Genomic DNA, 18,142 nt, shown 5'->3' with positions numbered 1-18,142 from the left:
CGACTATTTACTATCGAAGATAGGATCACTTCATATTTGATAATGTCAAATTTAAGTTCCTAACAGTCCAATGATGTTAAGATGGACATATATATAAATATATCAACAAAATATATATAAATATATCAACAAGTTATATGTATATTGACATTGTGCTACAAAATGACCTCCCATAATCAGCCAATGTTCTAGAACCAAAAGTGCCACACTATCGATGGTAGACATTTACTATGAAATAGCATAACCATGGCAGAACATTTAGGTTGCAATAAATTTAAATTTCAAAGACAAATTCACAAAAAAGTATTTTCAAACCGATATGATAAAACTCTCCCACCCACCCACTGCCAGAATATAAAGTCTGACATAAAATCGATAATGATGAGGATCCTAACTCCTGCTAATTCACAGCAACATAAAACACTTCAAAAAAGTTTATTTGGTCCAAAATCTGAACTTGCATAAGTGAGCTAAGTTTGAAAGCTAAGTAACACAGGTTCCATAGCTAACTTCTTCACCCCTGTAAAATGTAAAAGCTATTATTTTGCACACACACAGTCCTTTTACTTATTTCAATTTGTTTCTAATTTTACCATTGTATAAGCACATAAAACACAAACTTCCATGCCTTTGATGTTGATCGTTTAATTTAATTTAAAGAAAAAAACCACCTACTCCGGCTTCATAAACTTTCTTATAAAAAATCTTCCCTATGCCTTGGGTAAGCCTTCTATTATGTTTTAAAAACATTTAAAAGAGAAACATAATGGCATTCTTTCCTAATTAAAAGCCACTAAAAAAAAATGCATTCAGTTAAAGGCCCATAACACCTTAACTTCCTCCACTTACACATCCAAATCTTTAATTTTAAGGTGAAACATAATTAGCTTTTTCCTTGTCTTACCTATGTGCATGACCACCAACATATCTTCCACAGCCCACATGCCCACATATAAGACATATCCACAAAGAATCAGCAGATCCACACAAAGAACACCGTTGATCAGGAGTTTCTTCTGGGGTCTGACAATATCGACAAACTGGACAGCTGTGGACGAGATTGAAATTTCAAAATTAATATTGTGATCTTAATCCACTACAGTACACTAAAATTCTAAAGATTTTATTCTTAATTAACGTACAGTTTTGTATTTTAATGAGATCAATAACTATATTCTTATACTTTTGTTTTTAAGGGAATTGAAATAGAATAAGATAAAATTTAAGTGAGACCGATAAAACAAGATTAAAAGAAAAAGCTGAAAAGTAAAAGGCAGGAAGTGATGCACCTTGGGCCCAAGAGAAAGGGCAAAGACCTCAAGGTACCATGACAAGTGTGCCGTGCAAGGCACCCTTTAAGTGGTACACTTAATTGTTCTTAATTGTGGTGGCCTGGTGGTAGCGCCCTTGCCTAGTGATCGCCAGACTGGGATTCAAGTCCCGCTCAAACTCGTTAGTTCCTTCGGTCCCTACAACCTCACTGTCCTTGTGAGCTAAGAATGGGGGGGTTTGGGGAAGCCTCTAGGTCTATCTGCTGAGTCATCAGCAGCCATTGCCTGGCCACCCTTGGTCCTAGCTTGGGTGTAGCGAGGGCTTCGGCACTGATCATATGTGTATGTGGTCTGTCTCTACGGCATTGTCCTGCCTGATAGGGCAATGTCACTGTCCCTTGCCTCTGTCATTCATGAGTGGCCTTTAAACCTTAAACCTTTAATTGAAAAATAAAATTGGAGCAGAAGGCAAGAGAGACAGCATGATCACAAAATGAAAAAATACATTATTAGCAATTAATACCTATCAACCTTTCACGAGGAAATTTCTGCTCTGATGCGAGTGGAACGATAAAGATCTTCTAGTTGCATTCAATATATACTACCAGTAATCGTTCATTGTACAGTAGTAGTATTTTGTAAGTACTGTATGTAAACGATCATAGAAGTGAAATTAGAAGTGGAAATATCAACTTATTTAGTAATACTGGTATTATTATTATTATTACTTGCCAAGCTATAACACTAGTTGAAAAGCAGGATGCTATAAACCTAAGGGCTCCAAAAGGGAAAATAGCCCATTGAAGAACTCTACCTTAAGACAGTGGAAGACCATGGTACTTAAGCTATGACACTACCCAAGACTTGAGAACAAAGTTTTGATTTTGAGTGTCCTCACCATAGCCAAGTGTCTTCTACCCTCATAAGTAGCCACCGAACAATTACAGTGCAGTAGTTAACCTCTTGTGTAGAAAAAAAAATTTTGGTTGTCTAGTTGTCAAGTGTATGAGGAAAGAGGAGATGTGTAAAGAATAGACCAGACTATTCGGTGTATGTATAGGCAAAGGAAAAATTAATTGAACCATAGAGGGATCCAATGTAGTACTATCTGGCTAGTCAAAGAATCCAATAGCTCTCTAGTGGTAGTATCTTAATGGATGGCTGGTGCCTTTGCCAACCTACTGTTATAATAATAGTTGTGAACATCTTAATTTGAATATTACAGTACTATCATATCTTTTTTTGATGTTGGAGTGTTCGTTAATTCTTGATTTTAAGTCGTCTCGCTATAAATTCTGATTGTAGTATAGTATGGACATGTGTTTTCCTATGGTGTTAATATTTGCACCTGTCGTGTCATATTTGGTTTCTAATTTAATTCCTAATGAGTTGAGGGGATTTTCAACATAGAGCATTACCCCCTCCACCTTTTTTAGTAAGCCGATCCTTCTTGAATCAGATTTTTACAGTTAGGCAAATATGCAAGAAAAATTTAGTAAAAGGTAAGGAGGTGTATGTTGCGTTTATGGATCTGGAGAAAGCGTATGATAGAGTTGATAGGGAAGCAATGTGGAATGTGATGAGGTTATATGGAGTTGGTGGAAGGTTGTTGCAAGCAGTGAAAAGTTTCTACAAAGGTAGTAAAGCATGTGTTAGGATAGGAAATGAAGTGAGCGATTGGTTTCCGGTGAGAGTGGGGCCGAGACAGGGATGTGCGATGTCGCCGTGGTTGTTTAACTTTCATGTTGATGGAGTGGTGAGAGAGGTGAATGCTCGAGTGCTTGGCCGAGGATTGAAACTGGTAGAAGAGAATGACCATGAATGGGAGGTAAATCAGTTGTTGTTTGTGGATGATACTGTACTGGTTGCAGACACAGAAGAGAAGCTTGGCCGATTAGTGACAGAATTTGGAAGGGTGTGTGAGAGAAGGAAGTTGAGAGTTAATGTGGGTAAGAGTAAGGTTATGAGATGTACGAGAAGGGAAGGTGGTGCAAGGTTGAATGTCATGTTGAATGGAGAGTTACTTGAGGAGGTGGATCAGTTTAAGTACTTGGGGTCTGTTGTTGCAGCAAATGGAGTGGAAGCAGATGTACGTCAGAGAGTGAATGAAGGATGCAAAGTGTTGGGGGCAGTTAAGGGAGTAGTAAAAAATAGAGGGTTGGGCATGAATGTAAAGAGAGTTCTATATGAGAAAGTGATTGTACCAACTGTGATGTATGGATCGGAGTTGTGGGGAATGAAAGTGACTGAGAGACAGAAATTGAATGCATTTGAGATGAAATGTCTAAGGAGTATGGCTGGTGTATCTCGAGTAGACAGGGTTAGGAACGAAGTAGTGACGGTGAGAACGGGTGTAAGATATGAGTTAGCAGCTAGAGTGGATATGAATGTGTTGAGGTGGTTTGGCCTTGTTGAGAGAGTGGAAAATGGCTGTCTGCTAAAGAAGGTGATGAATGCAAGAGTTGATGGGAGAAGTACACGAGGAAGGCCAAGGTTTGGGTGGATGGATGGAGTGAAGGAAGCTCTGGGTGATAGGAGGATAGATGTGAGAGAGGCAAGAGAGCGTGCTAGAAATAGGAATGAATGGCGAGCGATTGTGACGCAGTTCCGGTAGGCTCTGCTGCTTCCTCTGGTGCTTTGGAAGACCACGGAGGTAGGAGCAGTAGGGGATTCAGCATTATGAAGCTTCATCTGTGATGGATAACGGGGGAGGGTGGGCTGTGGCACCCCTAGCAGTACCAGCCAAACTCGGTTGAGTCCCTTGTCAGGCTTGGAGGAACGAAGAGAGGAGTGGTCCCCTTTTCTATTTCATTTGTTTGATGTTGGCTACCCCCCAAAATTGGGGGAAGTGCCTTGGTATATGTATGTATGATTTTCCATTTGCTATTGCATTACTGCACTGCAGGTACAGTATTAACGGTTAGGTTATGTATTGAATGATCCAAAGGGTTGTATTCCATTGTGTTTAGAACATTTTTATCATTGTTATAAAATTTCATGCAGTGTTTGTGCAGGGCTTGGAATGAATTAGGCCACTAACGTGTAAAACCTGACCTACAATACAATATTTTCCTGAAACGAAAGCTACTAACGGAACCAAATAATCTTGCATCTTGAGGCATTACTGTAGTCAAAACCTGGGGCTTTAAGCCTGTGTTTGAAAAAGTAAAAGTTCAATTTGAGTAGCCTTCCCATTGTCCAATATCCTATTTCATAATAAATATAGGAAGGAGGAGGCTCCAGTCACAAAATCAGTATAATAAACTAATATTTTACTAACACTATCACTAAGAATAGTGGAAAACTTTATTAACTGTTTCCTAGCTTAAAAGGAGATGTAAAAACTAGCAAATAACTGAGCTTGGTATGCAATGTTGATTGTTTACAACTAAAATAAAAGATGGTATTTGGGCACAAACCAAGCTCTTGGGTAGTACTGTTTCCAATACTAGTTTTGGTTCTCTGTGATGTATTATTGGTTGTCGGACGAAGTTCAGAATTTGAGATGTGATGGGTTCAACAGGGCTTGTACCTATGAATCTCCCTTATACACAATGAGTGTGTTTTTCACATTAGGGAGGACAATATGTCTTTGGTATTTTAACTTTTAGACTCTCTGTTCTAGCCTTTAACAGGGAAACCCTTGGGACCACATAAAATCCTAACCCAAAAAATTAGATAGGACCATAATGCCTTTTTAATTATTGGCTTTGTTTGCACTCGTAAACCTATTTTGAACAAAAAAAAGGTTAGATATTAAGTCAGTTTCACTCTCGTCCTGATATGAAATACTTCCAATGTCAAACTGCTTAACCACAGAGTTTTTATTAGGAAGAAGTACATTAAATATTCTTAGCAAAGAACTAAAAAACTTTATTACTGCACTTAAGTCATATAAGAGATTTAATATCATTAAAAGCTTCATTGAATAAGAATAAACTGTCGTCCCATTTTATATATAATACTATGTTTTAATTTTATTTGACTGATAGTAAATAAATAATTGACTTCTACAATAAATAATAAAAAATGTATAATATAGGTACTGTACTTTTTTTTTTCTCAAAACAAACACAAAAACTTAAAGGCTACACTGTACTTCAAAAACATTTCATGTACAAAACGATAGTAGGTTTCTAATTGAGCATTATAGTAATTTTCATATAATGAAGGAGTATATAAACACCTAATACTTGCATATCATAGTTTGGGGATTAAAAAAAAAAAAAAAAAAAAAAAAAAAAAGGAGTACTTATCACCAAGGTCAAAAAAGCTCGATCATATTTTAAGTCCTCGATTAAAATAATGTACCATTTAACCTTCGAAAAGAGAATAAATTGACCAGATAAAAAATTCTCTCCTCTTACCTTGTGTCTCCCCACTTGGCTAAACAATCACCATGAAACGAATGGTTACACAGTATGGTTAAAATGCCATCAACCGATTCATCCATTCGTTCCAAGCATACTGGACAAGTGGGAAGTTCTGTGTGTCCTGCAAATATGAAAAAAGAGACTAAAAATATTTCCAAATACAAATAAATTGCTACTGCTGTAAACCTTCAAGTCATAAAAATAATAGCAGAAGACAAATGATGATGATTCAAGCTGTAATACATAATGTTAACATAGAATGTTGCGAGACAGATGACGAAGGAAGGGCAACCTAGTAATAAAAGTATATAATACTTTACAAACAAGAAATATAGAACTTACAGGATAAAAACAGACTTTGATATTTAATTCAAATAAGTCTGCTTGTCAAGAAGAAAGCATTTGCACCCAGTATGAAGCATAAGTTCTCCCTGTTTAACTAAATAGCTAAGATCATTCTATAATTCAATCACAACTATGAAATTGCTGTATTGAAGCTCATAAAAGTATTGAAGCTCATGAATGTAAAGGCACGACTGATAAAATAAACTGCATATCTAGTACTGTGGTGAATGGCATACTCTGAGGAGACCTGAATTATGGAAGATTTTGTATAGCATACTTCGTGAGCAAATCAGACATTGGTGCTGGTAATCATGTCTGTTCCACTTTTTCTACTTGGGAGATTATCACTATTTTTAAGCTTAATAACCAACAACCTTGGTTTCACATAGCCTAATAATAAAACAAAATGAGGTAAATCACTATTTACACAGTTTTTAACATAACTTGTTAATCCTTTTACCCCCAACGGACGTACTGGTACGTTTCACAAAACTCATCCCTTTACCCCCATGGACGTACTGGTACGTCCTTGCAAAAAACTGCTATTTAAATTTCTTTTTGCATATTTTTGATAATTTTTTGAGAAACTTCAGGCATTTTCCAAAAGAATGAGACCAACCTGACCTCTCTATGACAAAAATTAAGGCTGTTAGAGCAATTTAAAAAAAATATACTGCAAAATGTGCTTGAAAAAAAATTACCCCTGGGGGTTAAGGGTTGGAAAGTTCCAAATAGCCTGGGGGTAAAATGGTTAATAGTGCTCCCAAGTAGAAGTTTTGACAGAAACAAGCACCAGAGACATGAACTAACTTACAGTGCTGACATGTAATTTTGAAATTTGGCCGCATTTTTCAATTTTACACATATTTAAATGATCTTTAATTTATTACTCGTGCAATATTCCCATCTTAGGAAGTTTGGAGATTAAAGTTTCGTATCTATGGATCATGAAAATATACTGTATTGGCTTATCAAATCTAAAATATGGATAAATAAGAAATCAAAGTATTATCAATAATCAATAATATTTTTGCAGAAAAAAAATATTACCTGGAATAGGAAGGCCACCATCCTCTGATTCCTTTGTTGTTTCAACTCTGGCAACATACACTAGACGACAGATGTCTAGCTCGATGGAGTTGTATCGCTGACCATTAAAAGTATTGTAGAACATGTCGGCATCAGCCTAAGAAGTAGATAAAGAAATGATGTATGCAATGAATGTTCAAGCAAATATAGAATGTAAGAAAAATGTGTAGAGAAATCACAAATTTTTAAGTAATTTGTATTTTTCCTAACATACTTACCTAGAACTACCTTCTTAGGAGTTACTGGTAACTCTACCTAACCGACCAGCTTTTTGTATAGTTTATCCTCTTTCTGTTTTCTAAGGGGTCAACCTCAGGCGGTGTGATATGTGCCCTGAGGCGACCCGGGGTCGGGAAGCGTGCTAGCTCAGGTCGGTGACTCCTCAGTAAGTTTTGTTGGAACAGGTACTACTCGACCCTGCAGGTTCTCGGGGAAGGATGGGTGGGCCATAACCCTTAGGTAGTTCTAGGTAAGTATGTTAGGAAAAATACAAATTACTTAAAATTTTGTGATTTGTTCCAACACGGTTACTTACCTAGAACTACCTTCTTAGGAGACTTAAACTTTAGGAGGTGGGAGTGTCCTGCAGGGACCAGAAGCCGACGGGGAGGCACGCGAGAGAGGGAACCTCTATGGAGGTTTTGGTTCTACGACCACTAGAAAACTGCACGAAAAGTAGGGGAAACTATCCAAAAAACTAACTTAGTGTCTAATGGCTTACCTTTTCAAAACCAACTCCGATACATGTTCTCTTGGAGGACGTTTCTTCAAGTGACTAAGGTCTTTTCGACATCTTCCTGGGCAGTACGGCCCGGGGAAGGAAGGAAAGGAGGTTAAGGAAGGAACTAGTGTCTCTTGGCATTAACACCCCCGGTTACCCTGGGGCCATAACCTTAGATCTCTTGAAGGGCCGAAATGATTGGGCCAATGGAAAACCTGTCCAAGGACTTTCTCGAGCAATCTTTGAGATAGTGTTCCGTGAAGGTGGACTGTCTAGATCAGGTCCCTGCCTTCAGGATCTTTCCCACAGCCATGTTTTTCTCGAAGGCCAGGGAGGTGCTCAGACCTCTAATATCATGTGGCCTTGGTTTACCAGGGAGAGGAGTCCCAGAAGCCTCGTAGGCTCTCTTTATCACCTGTCGCAGCCAGAAAGAGATAGAGTTCTTCGAGACCGGTTTCTTCACCCGGCCTGTTGAGACGAATAAATTTCTGATCTGAGGGCGGAATTTTGCGGTCCTCTCCAGGTATTTCCTTACTGTTCTCACGGGACATAAGAGTAGATCCTTTGGGTTGTCGGAGCGAGGGATGGCTGGCACTGAAAAACCATCAAACCGAGGATCCCAACATGCCGGGTTCTGCGTCTTCGCCACAAAGCTAGGGACGAACCTAAAGGTAACTTCTCTCCACCCTTTGGAGTGTGAGACCTTGTAAGAGAGCCCGTGTAACTCGCTAACACTCTTCGCCGAGGCCAGGGCTAAAAGGAATGCCGTTTTAAGGGTGAGTTCTCTGTCTAGTACGTCCCTGAGAGGTTCGAAGGGTGGCTCTGACAGAACCTTGAGAACTCTGGCTAGGTCCAACTGCGGAACCCTTACTTCCTGGGGGGGACATGATTGTTCAAAGCTGCGGATGAGCATAGAGATGTGCCTTGAGGCTCCCAAGTCAATACCCCTAAGGAGGAAGACTTGACCTAGGGCTGCTCGTACTCCTTTGATGGCCGGAATAGACGAGCCCACGTCGTCTCTCAGGTACACCAGAAAGTCTGCAATGTCCTGGATCGACGCCCCTAAGGGCCTGATGTTCTTGGACGCACACCACTTCACGAAGACTGCCCACTTTGCTTGGTAAACTACTGCCGAGGAACGCCGTAGGTAACCCGACATCCTTGCCGCGGTTCTCGATGAGTATCCTTCTTTCTTCAGTAGCTTCTCAATAACCTCCACGCGTGAAGGCGGAGGGATCGAGGGTTTTCGTGCCACCTGTGAAAGTGAGGTTGACGCAGGAGGTCTGGTCTGTCCGGAAGCGGCCAAGGAGGACGAAGAGCTAATTCTTTTAGGTCTGCGAACCATTCCGGCCACCAGGGCGCTACCAAAGTCATCGACAGGTTGGACATCGCTCTCACTCTGTTCAACACTTGCCTGATCAAACCGAAGGGAGGGAAGGCGTACACATCGAGGTCGTCCCAGGGATGTTGGAAGGCGTCCTCGAACGCTGCTGACGGGTCTGGGACTGGAGAACAGAACACGGGGAGTTGAGCGTTCAGACGTGTGGCGAACAAGTCTATCACTGGGGAGCCCCACATTAGGATGACTGCCCGAGCTACCTCCGGGTGTAGGGTCCACTCTGAACCTATCACTTGACCTGCCCTGCTGAGGCCGTCGGCCAGCACGTTCCTCTTTCCTGGGATGAACTTTGCCGTCAGTTCTATCCCTTCTTCTGTCGTCCACTCTAACAGTTCCGTGGCTAGGGCGCATAGAACTCTTGACTTCAGGCCCCCCTGTTTCTTTACATACGCCACTACTGTGGCGTTGTCGCACATTAACACCACAGTGTTTCCTCGCAGGAAGTGTACGAACTGTCGACACGCCCTCAGAACCGCTATCATCTCCAGGATGTTTATATGGAGAGACGCCTCCTCGCTGGACCACTGCCCTTTTGTCGATTCTCCTAGCAGGTATGCTCCTCAACCCTCCTTCGATGCGTCCGTGAACAACAGTATCTCCGGGGGATCGGGGGCGAAGGGCATTCCCTTCTCTGTGTTCGACCTGATGTTCCACCAAAGAAGGGTCTCTCTTGTCTTCGGGAGGACTGGGACTATTTTGTGGGGCTCCTTGCCTTGGGTCCACGATTCCTTCAGATTCCACTGTACCGGGCAGAGCCTGAGTCTCCCTTGCGGTACTAATTTCTCCAGCGAAACCAGGTGGCCCAGTAACTTCTGCCAGTCCTTGGCCCTCCTGGGTTGGCCCGTCAGGAAGGGTTGAAGGATATGTTCCAGGTTGTCTATCCTCTCCCCTGAGGGGAAGGCTCTTACTAACTGGGTGTCCAGAACCATCCCCAAGTAAGTCATCCTGGTGCTGGGGACTAGCTGGGACTTTCCTAGGTTGACCGTGATCCCTAATCCCTTGCAGAGGTCGAGCAACATCATGCCTTGCTCCTTCAGTTGCTCCCTTGGGGCAGAAAGAAGTAACCAGTCGTCCAGGTACCTGATCATTCGTATGCCTTTCTCGTGCGCCCATGCTGAAGAAACCCGGGCCAGGGTTCTCCACTGGCTCTAAAGCTCCCTTGGCGATCATGGACGCTACTTCCTCCTGTAGCGCAGACCTCTTCAAGGGGTTCTTTGGAACCAGCCATTCGACCCGGTGGGCTGGGATGAGAGGGGGAGGTTCTTCTAGGAAAAGGAGTCTGTAGCCCTCCTTCAGGACAGTCACCGTCCAGGGATCCGCACAGAGATCCCGCCATGCTTGCCAAAAATGTCTGAGGCATCCCCCTACTAGGGGCTCCTGTAGGAGTAGGGGGCCTCTCTTCCTACCTCCTTCTAGAGGAGTGGCCAGAGCGACCTCTCCTAGAGTTACTGTAGGAGGCTCTGAAGGCTGACTGAGGGGCTGCGTTGGTCCTACGGGTGGGCTGCTGAGAGGCTTGAAGCCAAGGAACTGACGGTGGTTCTCTTCGAGGCAGCAAAGGGGCGACCTGGGAGGAGTGAGGGACGTCCGCTGAGGCTCTTCTAAACCCGGACTTCCTCATGGGGGGGGGGCCTAAGGTCCGCATCTCTCACCTTCCTCACTTTCTCCATCGTATCCTTCATCAAATTGATGGGGAAAATGTCGTTTCCCCACACGGAGGAATTCCTCAGTGTCCTCGCTTCTCTGTCCGGTAACTTCCGCACCAATTTGCTAAGCACAGTATCCCTCTTTCTAAGAACCCAGTTCGTAGCCATAGACAGGGACTGGGATGACAAAAACTTAAAGGCCTTGCCTCCCGAACTAACTAGCTCCCTCAGCATGGCCTGATTGTCCGGAAGGGAGAGGTTGTGGGACGCCTGAAACCCCACCAAGGCGCAAGACCACCAATCCAACCAGGAGGACACGTAGACAAGGTCCTGTGCCATGTCCTCCATCATAGAGGCTTCTGACGGGGAAAACCACACGGGGGCAGTGAAGGCCCTGTCTTCCGAGGCTCCCTGGTTCAGTGAGGTCACCGCTGCTTCTACCGCACGGGGTCCGCCGCGATGCCCTTCTGGGACGTAAAAACGTTTCTGCGATTTCAGCCCCGGAAGAAGCTTGGAGGAACTCTGGCTTCTGGGGGCCTCCGCCAGTCCTGCCAGATAGTCATCTATTTGCTCCATTCCCAACTTCACGTCCGGAGCGAGAGGGAGAGACAATGAAGGCTTTTGTTGCACCGGGCTGTCGATCATTCTGGACAGTCCGGAGAGCACGGCCTTTGCTGCTGAGGGCTTAGATTCGTCTAATCGGTGGTGCCGACGAATTAGGGCCAGAACCTTACGGTAGGAGGAGATGTCGTCAGACGAGCACTCCCCTCCTTCCACCAGGTCTTCCGTCACCAGCTCCTCCGTACGGGGGTACTCTGTGACGGTGGGAAAGGCAACGCTGGACGAGTCTGCCTGTGGTATGGGCTGCCCCGTGGGGACGAAGGTATCCGTCATGGGAGTACCTTGTTCCACCGGGGGACTCCGTGGATGGGGGATCCATGCGGACCGACGGGCGCCCTTGGTGCTTTAGGAAGGCCTCCAAGGTGCCCGTGGTCGACGCTAAGCCTTCCTTCATATGACGTACATCCTTCCTAAGGGAAGAAGAAGCGGAGGCCACCGTTGGGTTAGTCACTACATGGGGGGCCCGGTTCGACCCCTCTTGCCGGGCGACTGGTCCAAAGGAGGAGGTAGGAGGATGAGACACAGAAGGCGAGGCTCTAGGGAGCCACCCAGCAGCGGCCGCGGCAACCCTAAACGGCTCGCTCCGGGGCACTGTGACATTCACCCACTCCTTGGACTTGCTCCTCTTTGCTTTCTTCTTAGAGGACTTAGAGCTTTTCTTTCCTTGTCTTGAACGGGAACGGGACTTCTTCTTTTTGCGGGATTTCTCCCTCTTCCTCTTTCTATACTTCCTGTCCTCGTCCTCTGACGACGAAGAAGAAAAAGAGTCCGATGTCGACGATGATGACGAATCCATCAGACCGCCCGAAACGTCCAAGACTGCGGGGGGAAATTCTCGACGTTTCTCAGGCGTGGGAGGCTGCAGAAACACGGGGGGTAGCGTAGACGAGGGAGCCGGAGGGGACCGAGCGAGTCCTTTGTAGAGCCATTGCTCGACGTCGTCTTCTCCTCTAGCGGGAGACCTGAAGGGAGTCCAAGGGGGCACCCACGCGGTGGGGTCTGAAGACGAATTTCCTTTCTCGGCGTCTCCCTCGGCGGTTGAAGCACCTGAAACATGCCATGATGCCGGGGAAGAATCCACACTTGGTTTACCACATAAAATCTTCCGAGGAGACGGGACCTGCGAGCACCAGGACCTCGCCTCCTACCCACACTCCCGCACTACCCTCAGGGCCCACATATGCCTGCCCCACACTAGACACTTCCCCCACAGGAATATCAGACTCTTGGGGAAGGGCAATGGGCCTCTTCCCCGCAACGGACTTACCTCGTCCCCTACTCTGGGTAGGGGAAGAAGGACGGGAGCTACGGTCTGCCGAGACATCTGGAGAAACCACAGGCGAAGAGATACTGGATTCCTTAGGCGACTTCTTAGCCGCCTTCTTCTTCTTAGTCCCGAAGAGCACCCACTGGATCTCACTCCAGTTAGCACACTCCGGGCACGTAGAGGCAGGGGAACACACTTTTCCCCTACACGTGGAGCACAAGGAGTGGGGATCAATCTCAGGTTTCGAAAGGAAAGCCCCGCAAGACTTCTCAGCCACAGGCCCAGGGCAACGACGAGGCTGCTCCATAACGCAACGCTAATACACCAAGAGACACAAGGATGCAAAGGGAAAGTGAAAGTGAAACACGTGGGTAACGCGTGGTAAGCACAAAGGATCGGGGGACACAAAGGGTCGCACAAGGTAAGAGAGAGCGCGGCGAGATGATTATCAGGTCGCGACCAGAAACTTATTGAGGAGTCGCCGACCTGAGCTAGCACGCTTCCCGACCCCGGGTCGCCTCAGGGCACATATCACACCGCCTGAGGTTGACCCCTTAGAAAACGGAAAGAGGGTAAACTATAAAAAAAAAGCTGTTCGGTTAGGTAGAGTTACCAGTAACTCCTAAGAAGGTAGTTCTAGGTAAGTAACCGTGTTGGAACAATCTAAAATTACACATCTTTAAAAAAAAAAAGGAGAATCTAAAATTTCACGTCTTTACGAAAAATATGTCGAGAATCTATTATTACACATCTTTACAAGACCATTAAGAAATTACTTATAAAATTTCACCTATCAAACATTCTACTTCGAAAAAAAGTATTTATCAAATAACCGATTTCTAGTCACTTTTACATTTATAGTAGCTTTTCTCAAGTTCCATATTTCGATGTAATCAAACATTCTACTAGGGAAACAAGTATTTATCATATAACCGATTTCCAGTCACTTCTACATTTATAGTAGATTTTCTCAAGTTCCATATTTTGGTGTACAGTATATCTACCATGTACCATTGGGACACTACTGCTAAAGTTATTGGGTCCTTTGCCTGGCCAGGCAGTACCATATTGGATCCCTCTCTCTGGCTACGTCTCATTTTTCCTCTGCCTACACATACTGTACACCGAATAGTCTGGTCTATTCTATTCGCATTCTCTTCTGTCCTCATACACTTGACAACACTGAGATTACCAAATAATTTTTCTTTGATCAAAGGGTTAACTACGGCACTGTAATTGTTCAGTGGCTACTTCGCCTCACTTAATTAAGAATACCAGGTAAATTTAGACAAACCTTAGATGTGTCACCATTAAACCCAATGCATATTAAAATAATTCAGAGAATTTAAGCATTTTTAACAGTTATTTCCTAGTTATACATAATATAAATCATAAAAATAATACATATACAACTCCCCAAAATATTTCAAGAACTCCATAAGAACAGAAGCATTTTGATTTCACAACACAACTTAAACTAACACAAAACACAAAATCTAGAATTGCTTTGATTTAGAAACTTCAATACAGTGTGTCAAAATATAAAAATACTAAGAATTCAGTTTCTCATTTTAGAACTCCATCCATTTTTTCCAATAGAAAATATTGCTTACCTGTGTTCTAAACTTTATAAGCACCATATACTGATTAGGTGTCTGGTCTCTGATAATCCTCATGTGCTGAATCTCGGAAACACATGGTGCGGTGAATTGTAGGAGATCGTGGATAGTCATAGAGGTAGGGACTGCAAGCATACACAGCATTTCAGAACGTGACTCTGTTTCGTCCAAGCTTGTCTTGGTGCTGCAAAACAGTAAAGATTGAGAAATAAATTATATTAAGCGGAAATTTTTCTATACATAAAGAATTATGTCCTTTCTATTTTATAAATGATTTATGTGTGTGTGTTCAGATTGCCTTGTCTTATGCAAGACACGGGCTCTTGCGTTGGTAGCTCGTAACCGAATGTAACTGAAATTTACTTTAACCCTTTTAACCCCAATGGACGTACTGGTACGTTTCACAAAACTCATCCCTTTACCCCCATGGACATACTGGTACGTCCTTGCAAAAAAACTGCTAATTACATTTTTTTTGGCATATTTTTTATAACTTTATGAGAAACTTCAGGCATTTTCCAAAAGAATGAGACCAACCTGACCTCCCTATGACAAAAATTAAGGCTATTAGAGCAATTTAAAAATATATATTGCAAAATGTGCTTGATAAAGAAAAATGCCTGGGGGTTAAGGGTTAGAAAGTTCCAAATAGCCTGGGGGTATAAGGGTTAATTTACTTAGAAAGAGGGAAAATGATGTACATTACCAAACAAAAAATATCTAAAAACATTTGAAAGGTCACTTAACAATTCTCCTTCAACATATCTTTTTTACACAGCATACATTAAAACTCCTTAACTGCATCAATTATGTTACAAGGCTTCCAGCAGCTACAGAATTCAACATATAATACATAAGCGCCGGCGGAAGAGGGCAATGCCTGTCGGGCAGGCAACAAGGCGGGCCTTGACATAACAAGAACCCGGCAGCCCGATGCAACCAACATCTGAGAAGCCTCCTGTCTCATATGTCTTGAGCCGTGGTGAAAACAATGTGGGCCAAGTGTGTGTGCGTGGCCGTTGCAAAGCCACGACCACCCAAAACAATATACCCAGCTACTGGCAGTCTGTCGTTTCCTCCACCCTTCTTCTGATAGGAGGCTGATGGCTAACGACAGAACCCAATACTCGGACACGAGTGGGCGCCGACGACGACATAAGCGCTAAGGATGCTTTTTCTACTTAAATATTCAACTAAGAAATGTAATTGTACTTTAAATGTAAAATGCACTACCAGCAGTGAATATAATACAGTAATAATAAATTTCAGTAAATCAAAAACATTCTGGCAATCTCTGGACCATGTTTCGTTGTCTTGGGTTAGAATTCTTTTGCTTGAAGGTACACTCAGGCACACTTATTCTATCAGTTTCCTCATTTCCTTTCCTCACTGGACTATTTCCCCTGTTGGAGCCCCTGGGCTTATAGCATGCTGATTTTCCAACTAGGGTTGTAGCTTAGCTAGTAATACTAACAATAAAGATGATACGGTACAAAATAACAAGGTCTGATGGAAAGCACTGCTATAGCTATCTAAAATCATAATACCAAATATATTAGTGAACGTTTGGCAAGTAAACCAAGAGGTTTCCATTTAGGGAAAGCCTTGTCCACCTATTCAACTATGTTATTGCTCGATCTCTGATGATCGACATACTTTTATAAAAGGTTGGATATTTTAGTTGGAGGAAACCAAAGGAAATGGATAGATAGCAATAGACAAAAATCCACGGTGCAGGAAGTCAAGTAGGTGCTGCACTACACCAGTAGCATTCCCTACTGTGTACAACACAAAGCAAACTATGTGATACCATTTACAGAAAGTCACTGGTGAACAAAGTTTTATCAATACTATAGCAGTGTATTCGAGATTTGCTAGAGTGCATCTCCTATAGCAATGCATTTTAGATTTGCACGAGTATACATTTGTAGCAATGCATTTAAAATTTGCACAGGTACATCTTCTATAGCAATGCATTTGAGATTTGCAAGAGTACATCTTCTAGAACAATGCATTTGAGATTTGCACGAGTACATCTTCTATAGCAATGTATTTTAGATTTGCACGAGTATACCTTTTGTAGCAATGCATTTAAAATTTGCACAGGTACATCTTCTATAGCAATGCATTTGAGATTTGTACGGGTATACCTTCTGTTGCAATGCATTTGAGATTTGTACGGGTATAACCTCTGTTGCAATGCATTTGAGATTTGTACGGGTATACCTTCTGTTGCAATGCATTTGAGATTTGTACGGGTATACCTTCTGTTGCAATGCATTTGAGATTTGCACGAGTACATCTGTAGAAATTAATTTGAGATTTGCACAAGTACATCTTCTGTAGCAATGCATTTAAGATTTGTACAGGTACATCTTTTGTAGCAATGCATTTGAGATTTGTACAAGCACATCTTCTAGAACAATGCATTTGAGATTTGTAAGAGTATACCTTCTGTAGCAAAGCATTTGAGATTTGCACAGGTACATCATTTGTAGCAATGCATTTGAGATTTGTACAAGTACATCTTCTAGAGCAATGCATTTGAGATTTGTAAGAGTATACTTTCTGTATCACGAGTATAGCTTCTGTAGCAATGCATTTGAGATTTACACAAGTTCATTTTCTGTAGCAATGCATTTGAGATTTATATGCATATATCTTCTGAAGACAACCTATTTACAATTAAGTTTTCCAATGATTACCGAATAAGGTACATCACAATACATGCAGTACATCACACTCACTTTTCTTTATATAAATGAAGAATTCCATGTGTAACATCCACCATTGGATTACCAGAAACAAAAGTCACCCTCTCCTTCACTGTCCTTCCTCTCCTGCCACCAACCCCATCTTCACTTGGTCCTGGTGTACCTGAAAATTTCAACAAAAAACTGAAAGAAAATAATTACAAATATTTGTACAGTATAGTTAAACTTGACTTCTCTAAATTCAGATCTATCTCCTTTTTCTAATAGGCTTCCTGAAAACTACTGTAATCATAAAAAATGTCACATGGGTTCAATAATACTACAGTCTAAGAGTTATTTTTCAAGATAATTTTTGTTAATTACCATAGTGACTATTTCTTATTTTTCTCGTAAATATTGTTACTATAATTTCCATACCTATTAAATTGTCACTTCTTACCCATAATATAAAAAAAATTAGTATAGTATTGTAGTACGAAAGTACAACTTTAGACATTGGAGCCATTATGTGCATAATCGTTTCTTCCCGATAAAAGAATGAAATAGGGCATTACATCCTATTTCACCCAAAACCATTATCAATACAAATCTATTATGCATACAATATTCCTTCCTCCTTGTCTAATATATTAACGGTTAAAAACTAGCTACCCAATGAATATACAGATTAACCCTTTTACCCCCATGGACGTACCGGTACGTCCTTGCAAAAAACTGCTTTTTACATTTTTTTTTGCATATTTTTGATAAGTTTTTGAGAAACATGATATTTTAATTATAAAATAAATTTTTGAATATACTTACCCGGTGAATATATATAGCTGCAACTCTGTTGCTCGACAGACAAAAAACTGTAAAAAACTCGCCAGCGATCGCTATACAGGTTGCGGGTGTGCCCATCAGCGCCAACTGTCGGCCAGATACCATACTCAATGTAAACAAAGACTCAATTTCTTCTCATCCCACTGCGTCTCTATTGGGGAGGAAGGGAGGGTCGTTTAATTTATATATTCACCGGGTAAGTATATTCAAAAATTTATTTTATAATTAAAATATCATTTTTAAATATTTAACTTAGCC

The 18,142-nt window shown here is 42.2% G+C and overlaps 1 protein-coding gene across 2 annotated transcripts in view; it reads right to left on the bottom strand.

Annotated features, from left to right (window-relative positions):
- Nucleotides 1–18,142, bottom strand: part of LOC137652282 (BRCA1-associated protein) — a 60,368-nt gene that overhangs the window by 8,225 nt on the left and 34,001 nt on the right. For both annotated transcript variants that reach the window (XM_068385578.1, XM_068385579.1), the window contains 5 exons: nt 17,096–17,225; nt 14,343–14,532; nt 7,040–7,175; nt 5,639–5,765; nt 905–1,048 (listed from right to left, as the gene is read on the bottom strand). In XM_068385578.1, coding sequence (XP_068241679.1) covers nt 905–1,048; nt 5,639–5,765; nt 7,040–7,175; nt 14,343–14,532; nt 17,096–17,225 — 727 coding nt within the window. The remainder of the gene's footprint in view (nt 1–904; nt 1,049–5,638; nt 5,766–7,039; nt 7,176–14,342; nt 14,533–17,095; nt 17,226–18,142) is intronic.

The sequence above is a fragment of the Palaemon carinicauda genome, chromosome 13 (assembly GCF_036898095.1).
Source record: "Palaemon carinicauda isolate YSFRI2023 chromosome 13, ASM3689809v2, whole genome shotgun sequence".
Classification (NCBI taxonomy): Eukaryota; Metazoa; Arthropoda; class Malacostraca; order Decapoda; family Palaemonidae; genus Palaemon; species Palaemon carinicauda.
Note: the sequence above shows the minus strand (reverse complement) of the source record. Positions and strands in the feature narration are given on the sequence as shown.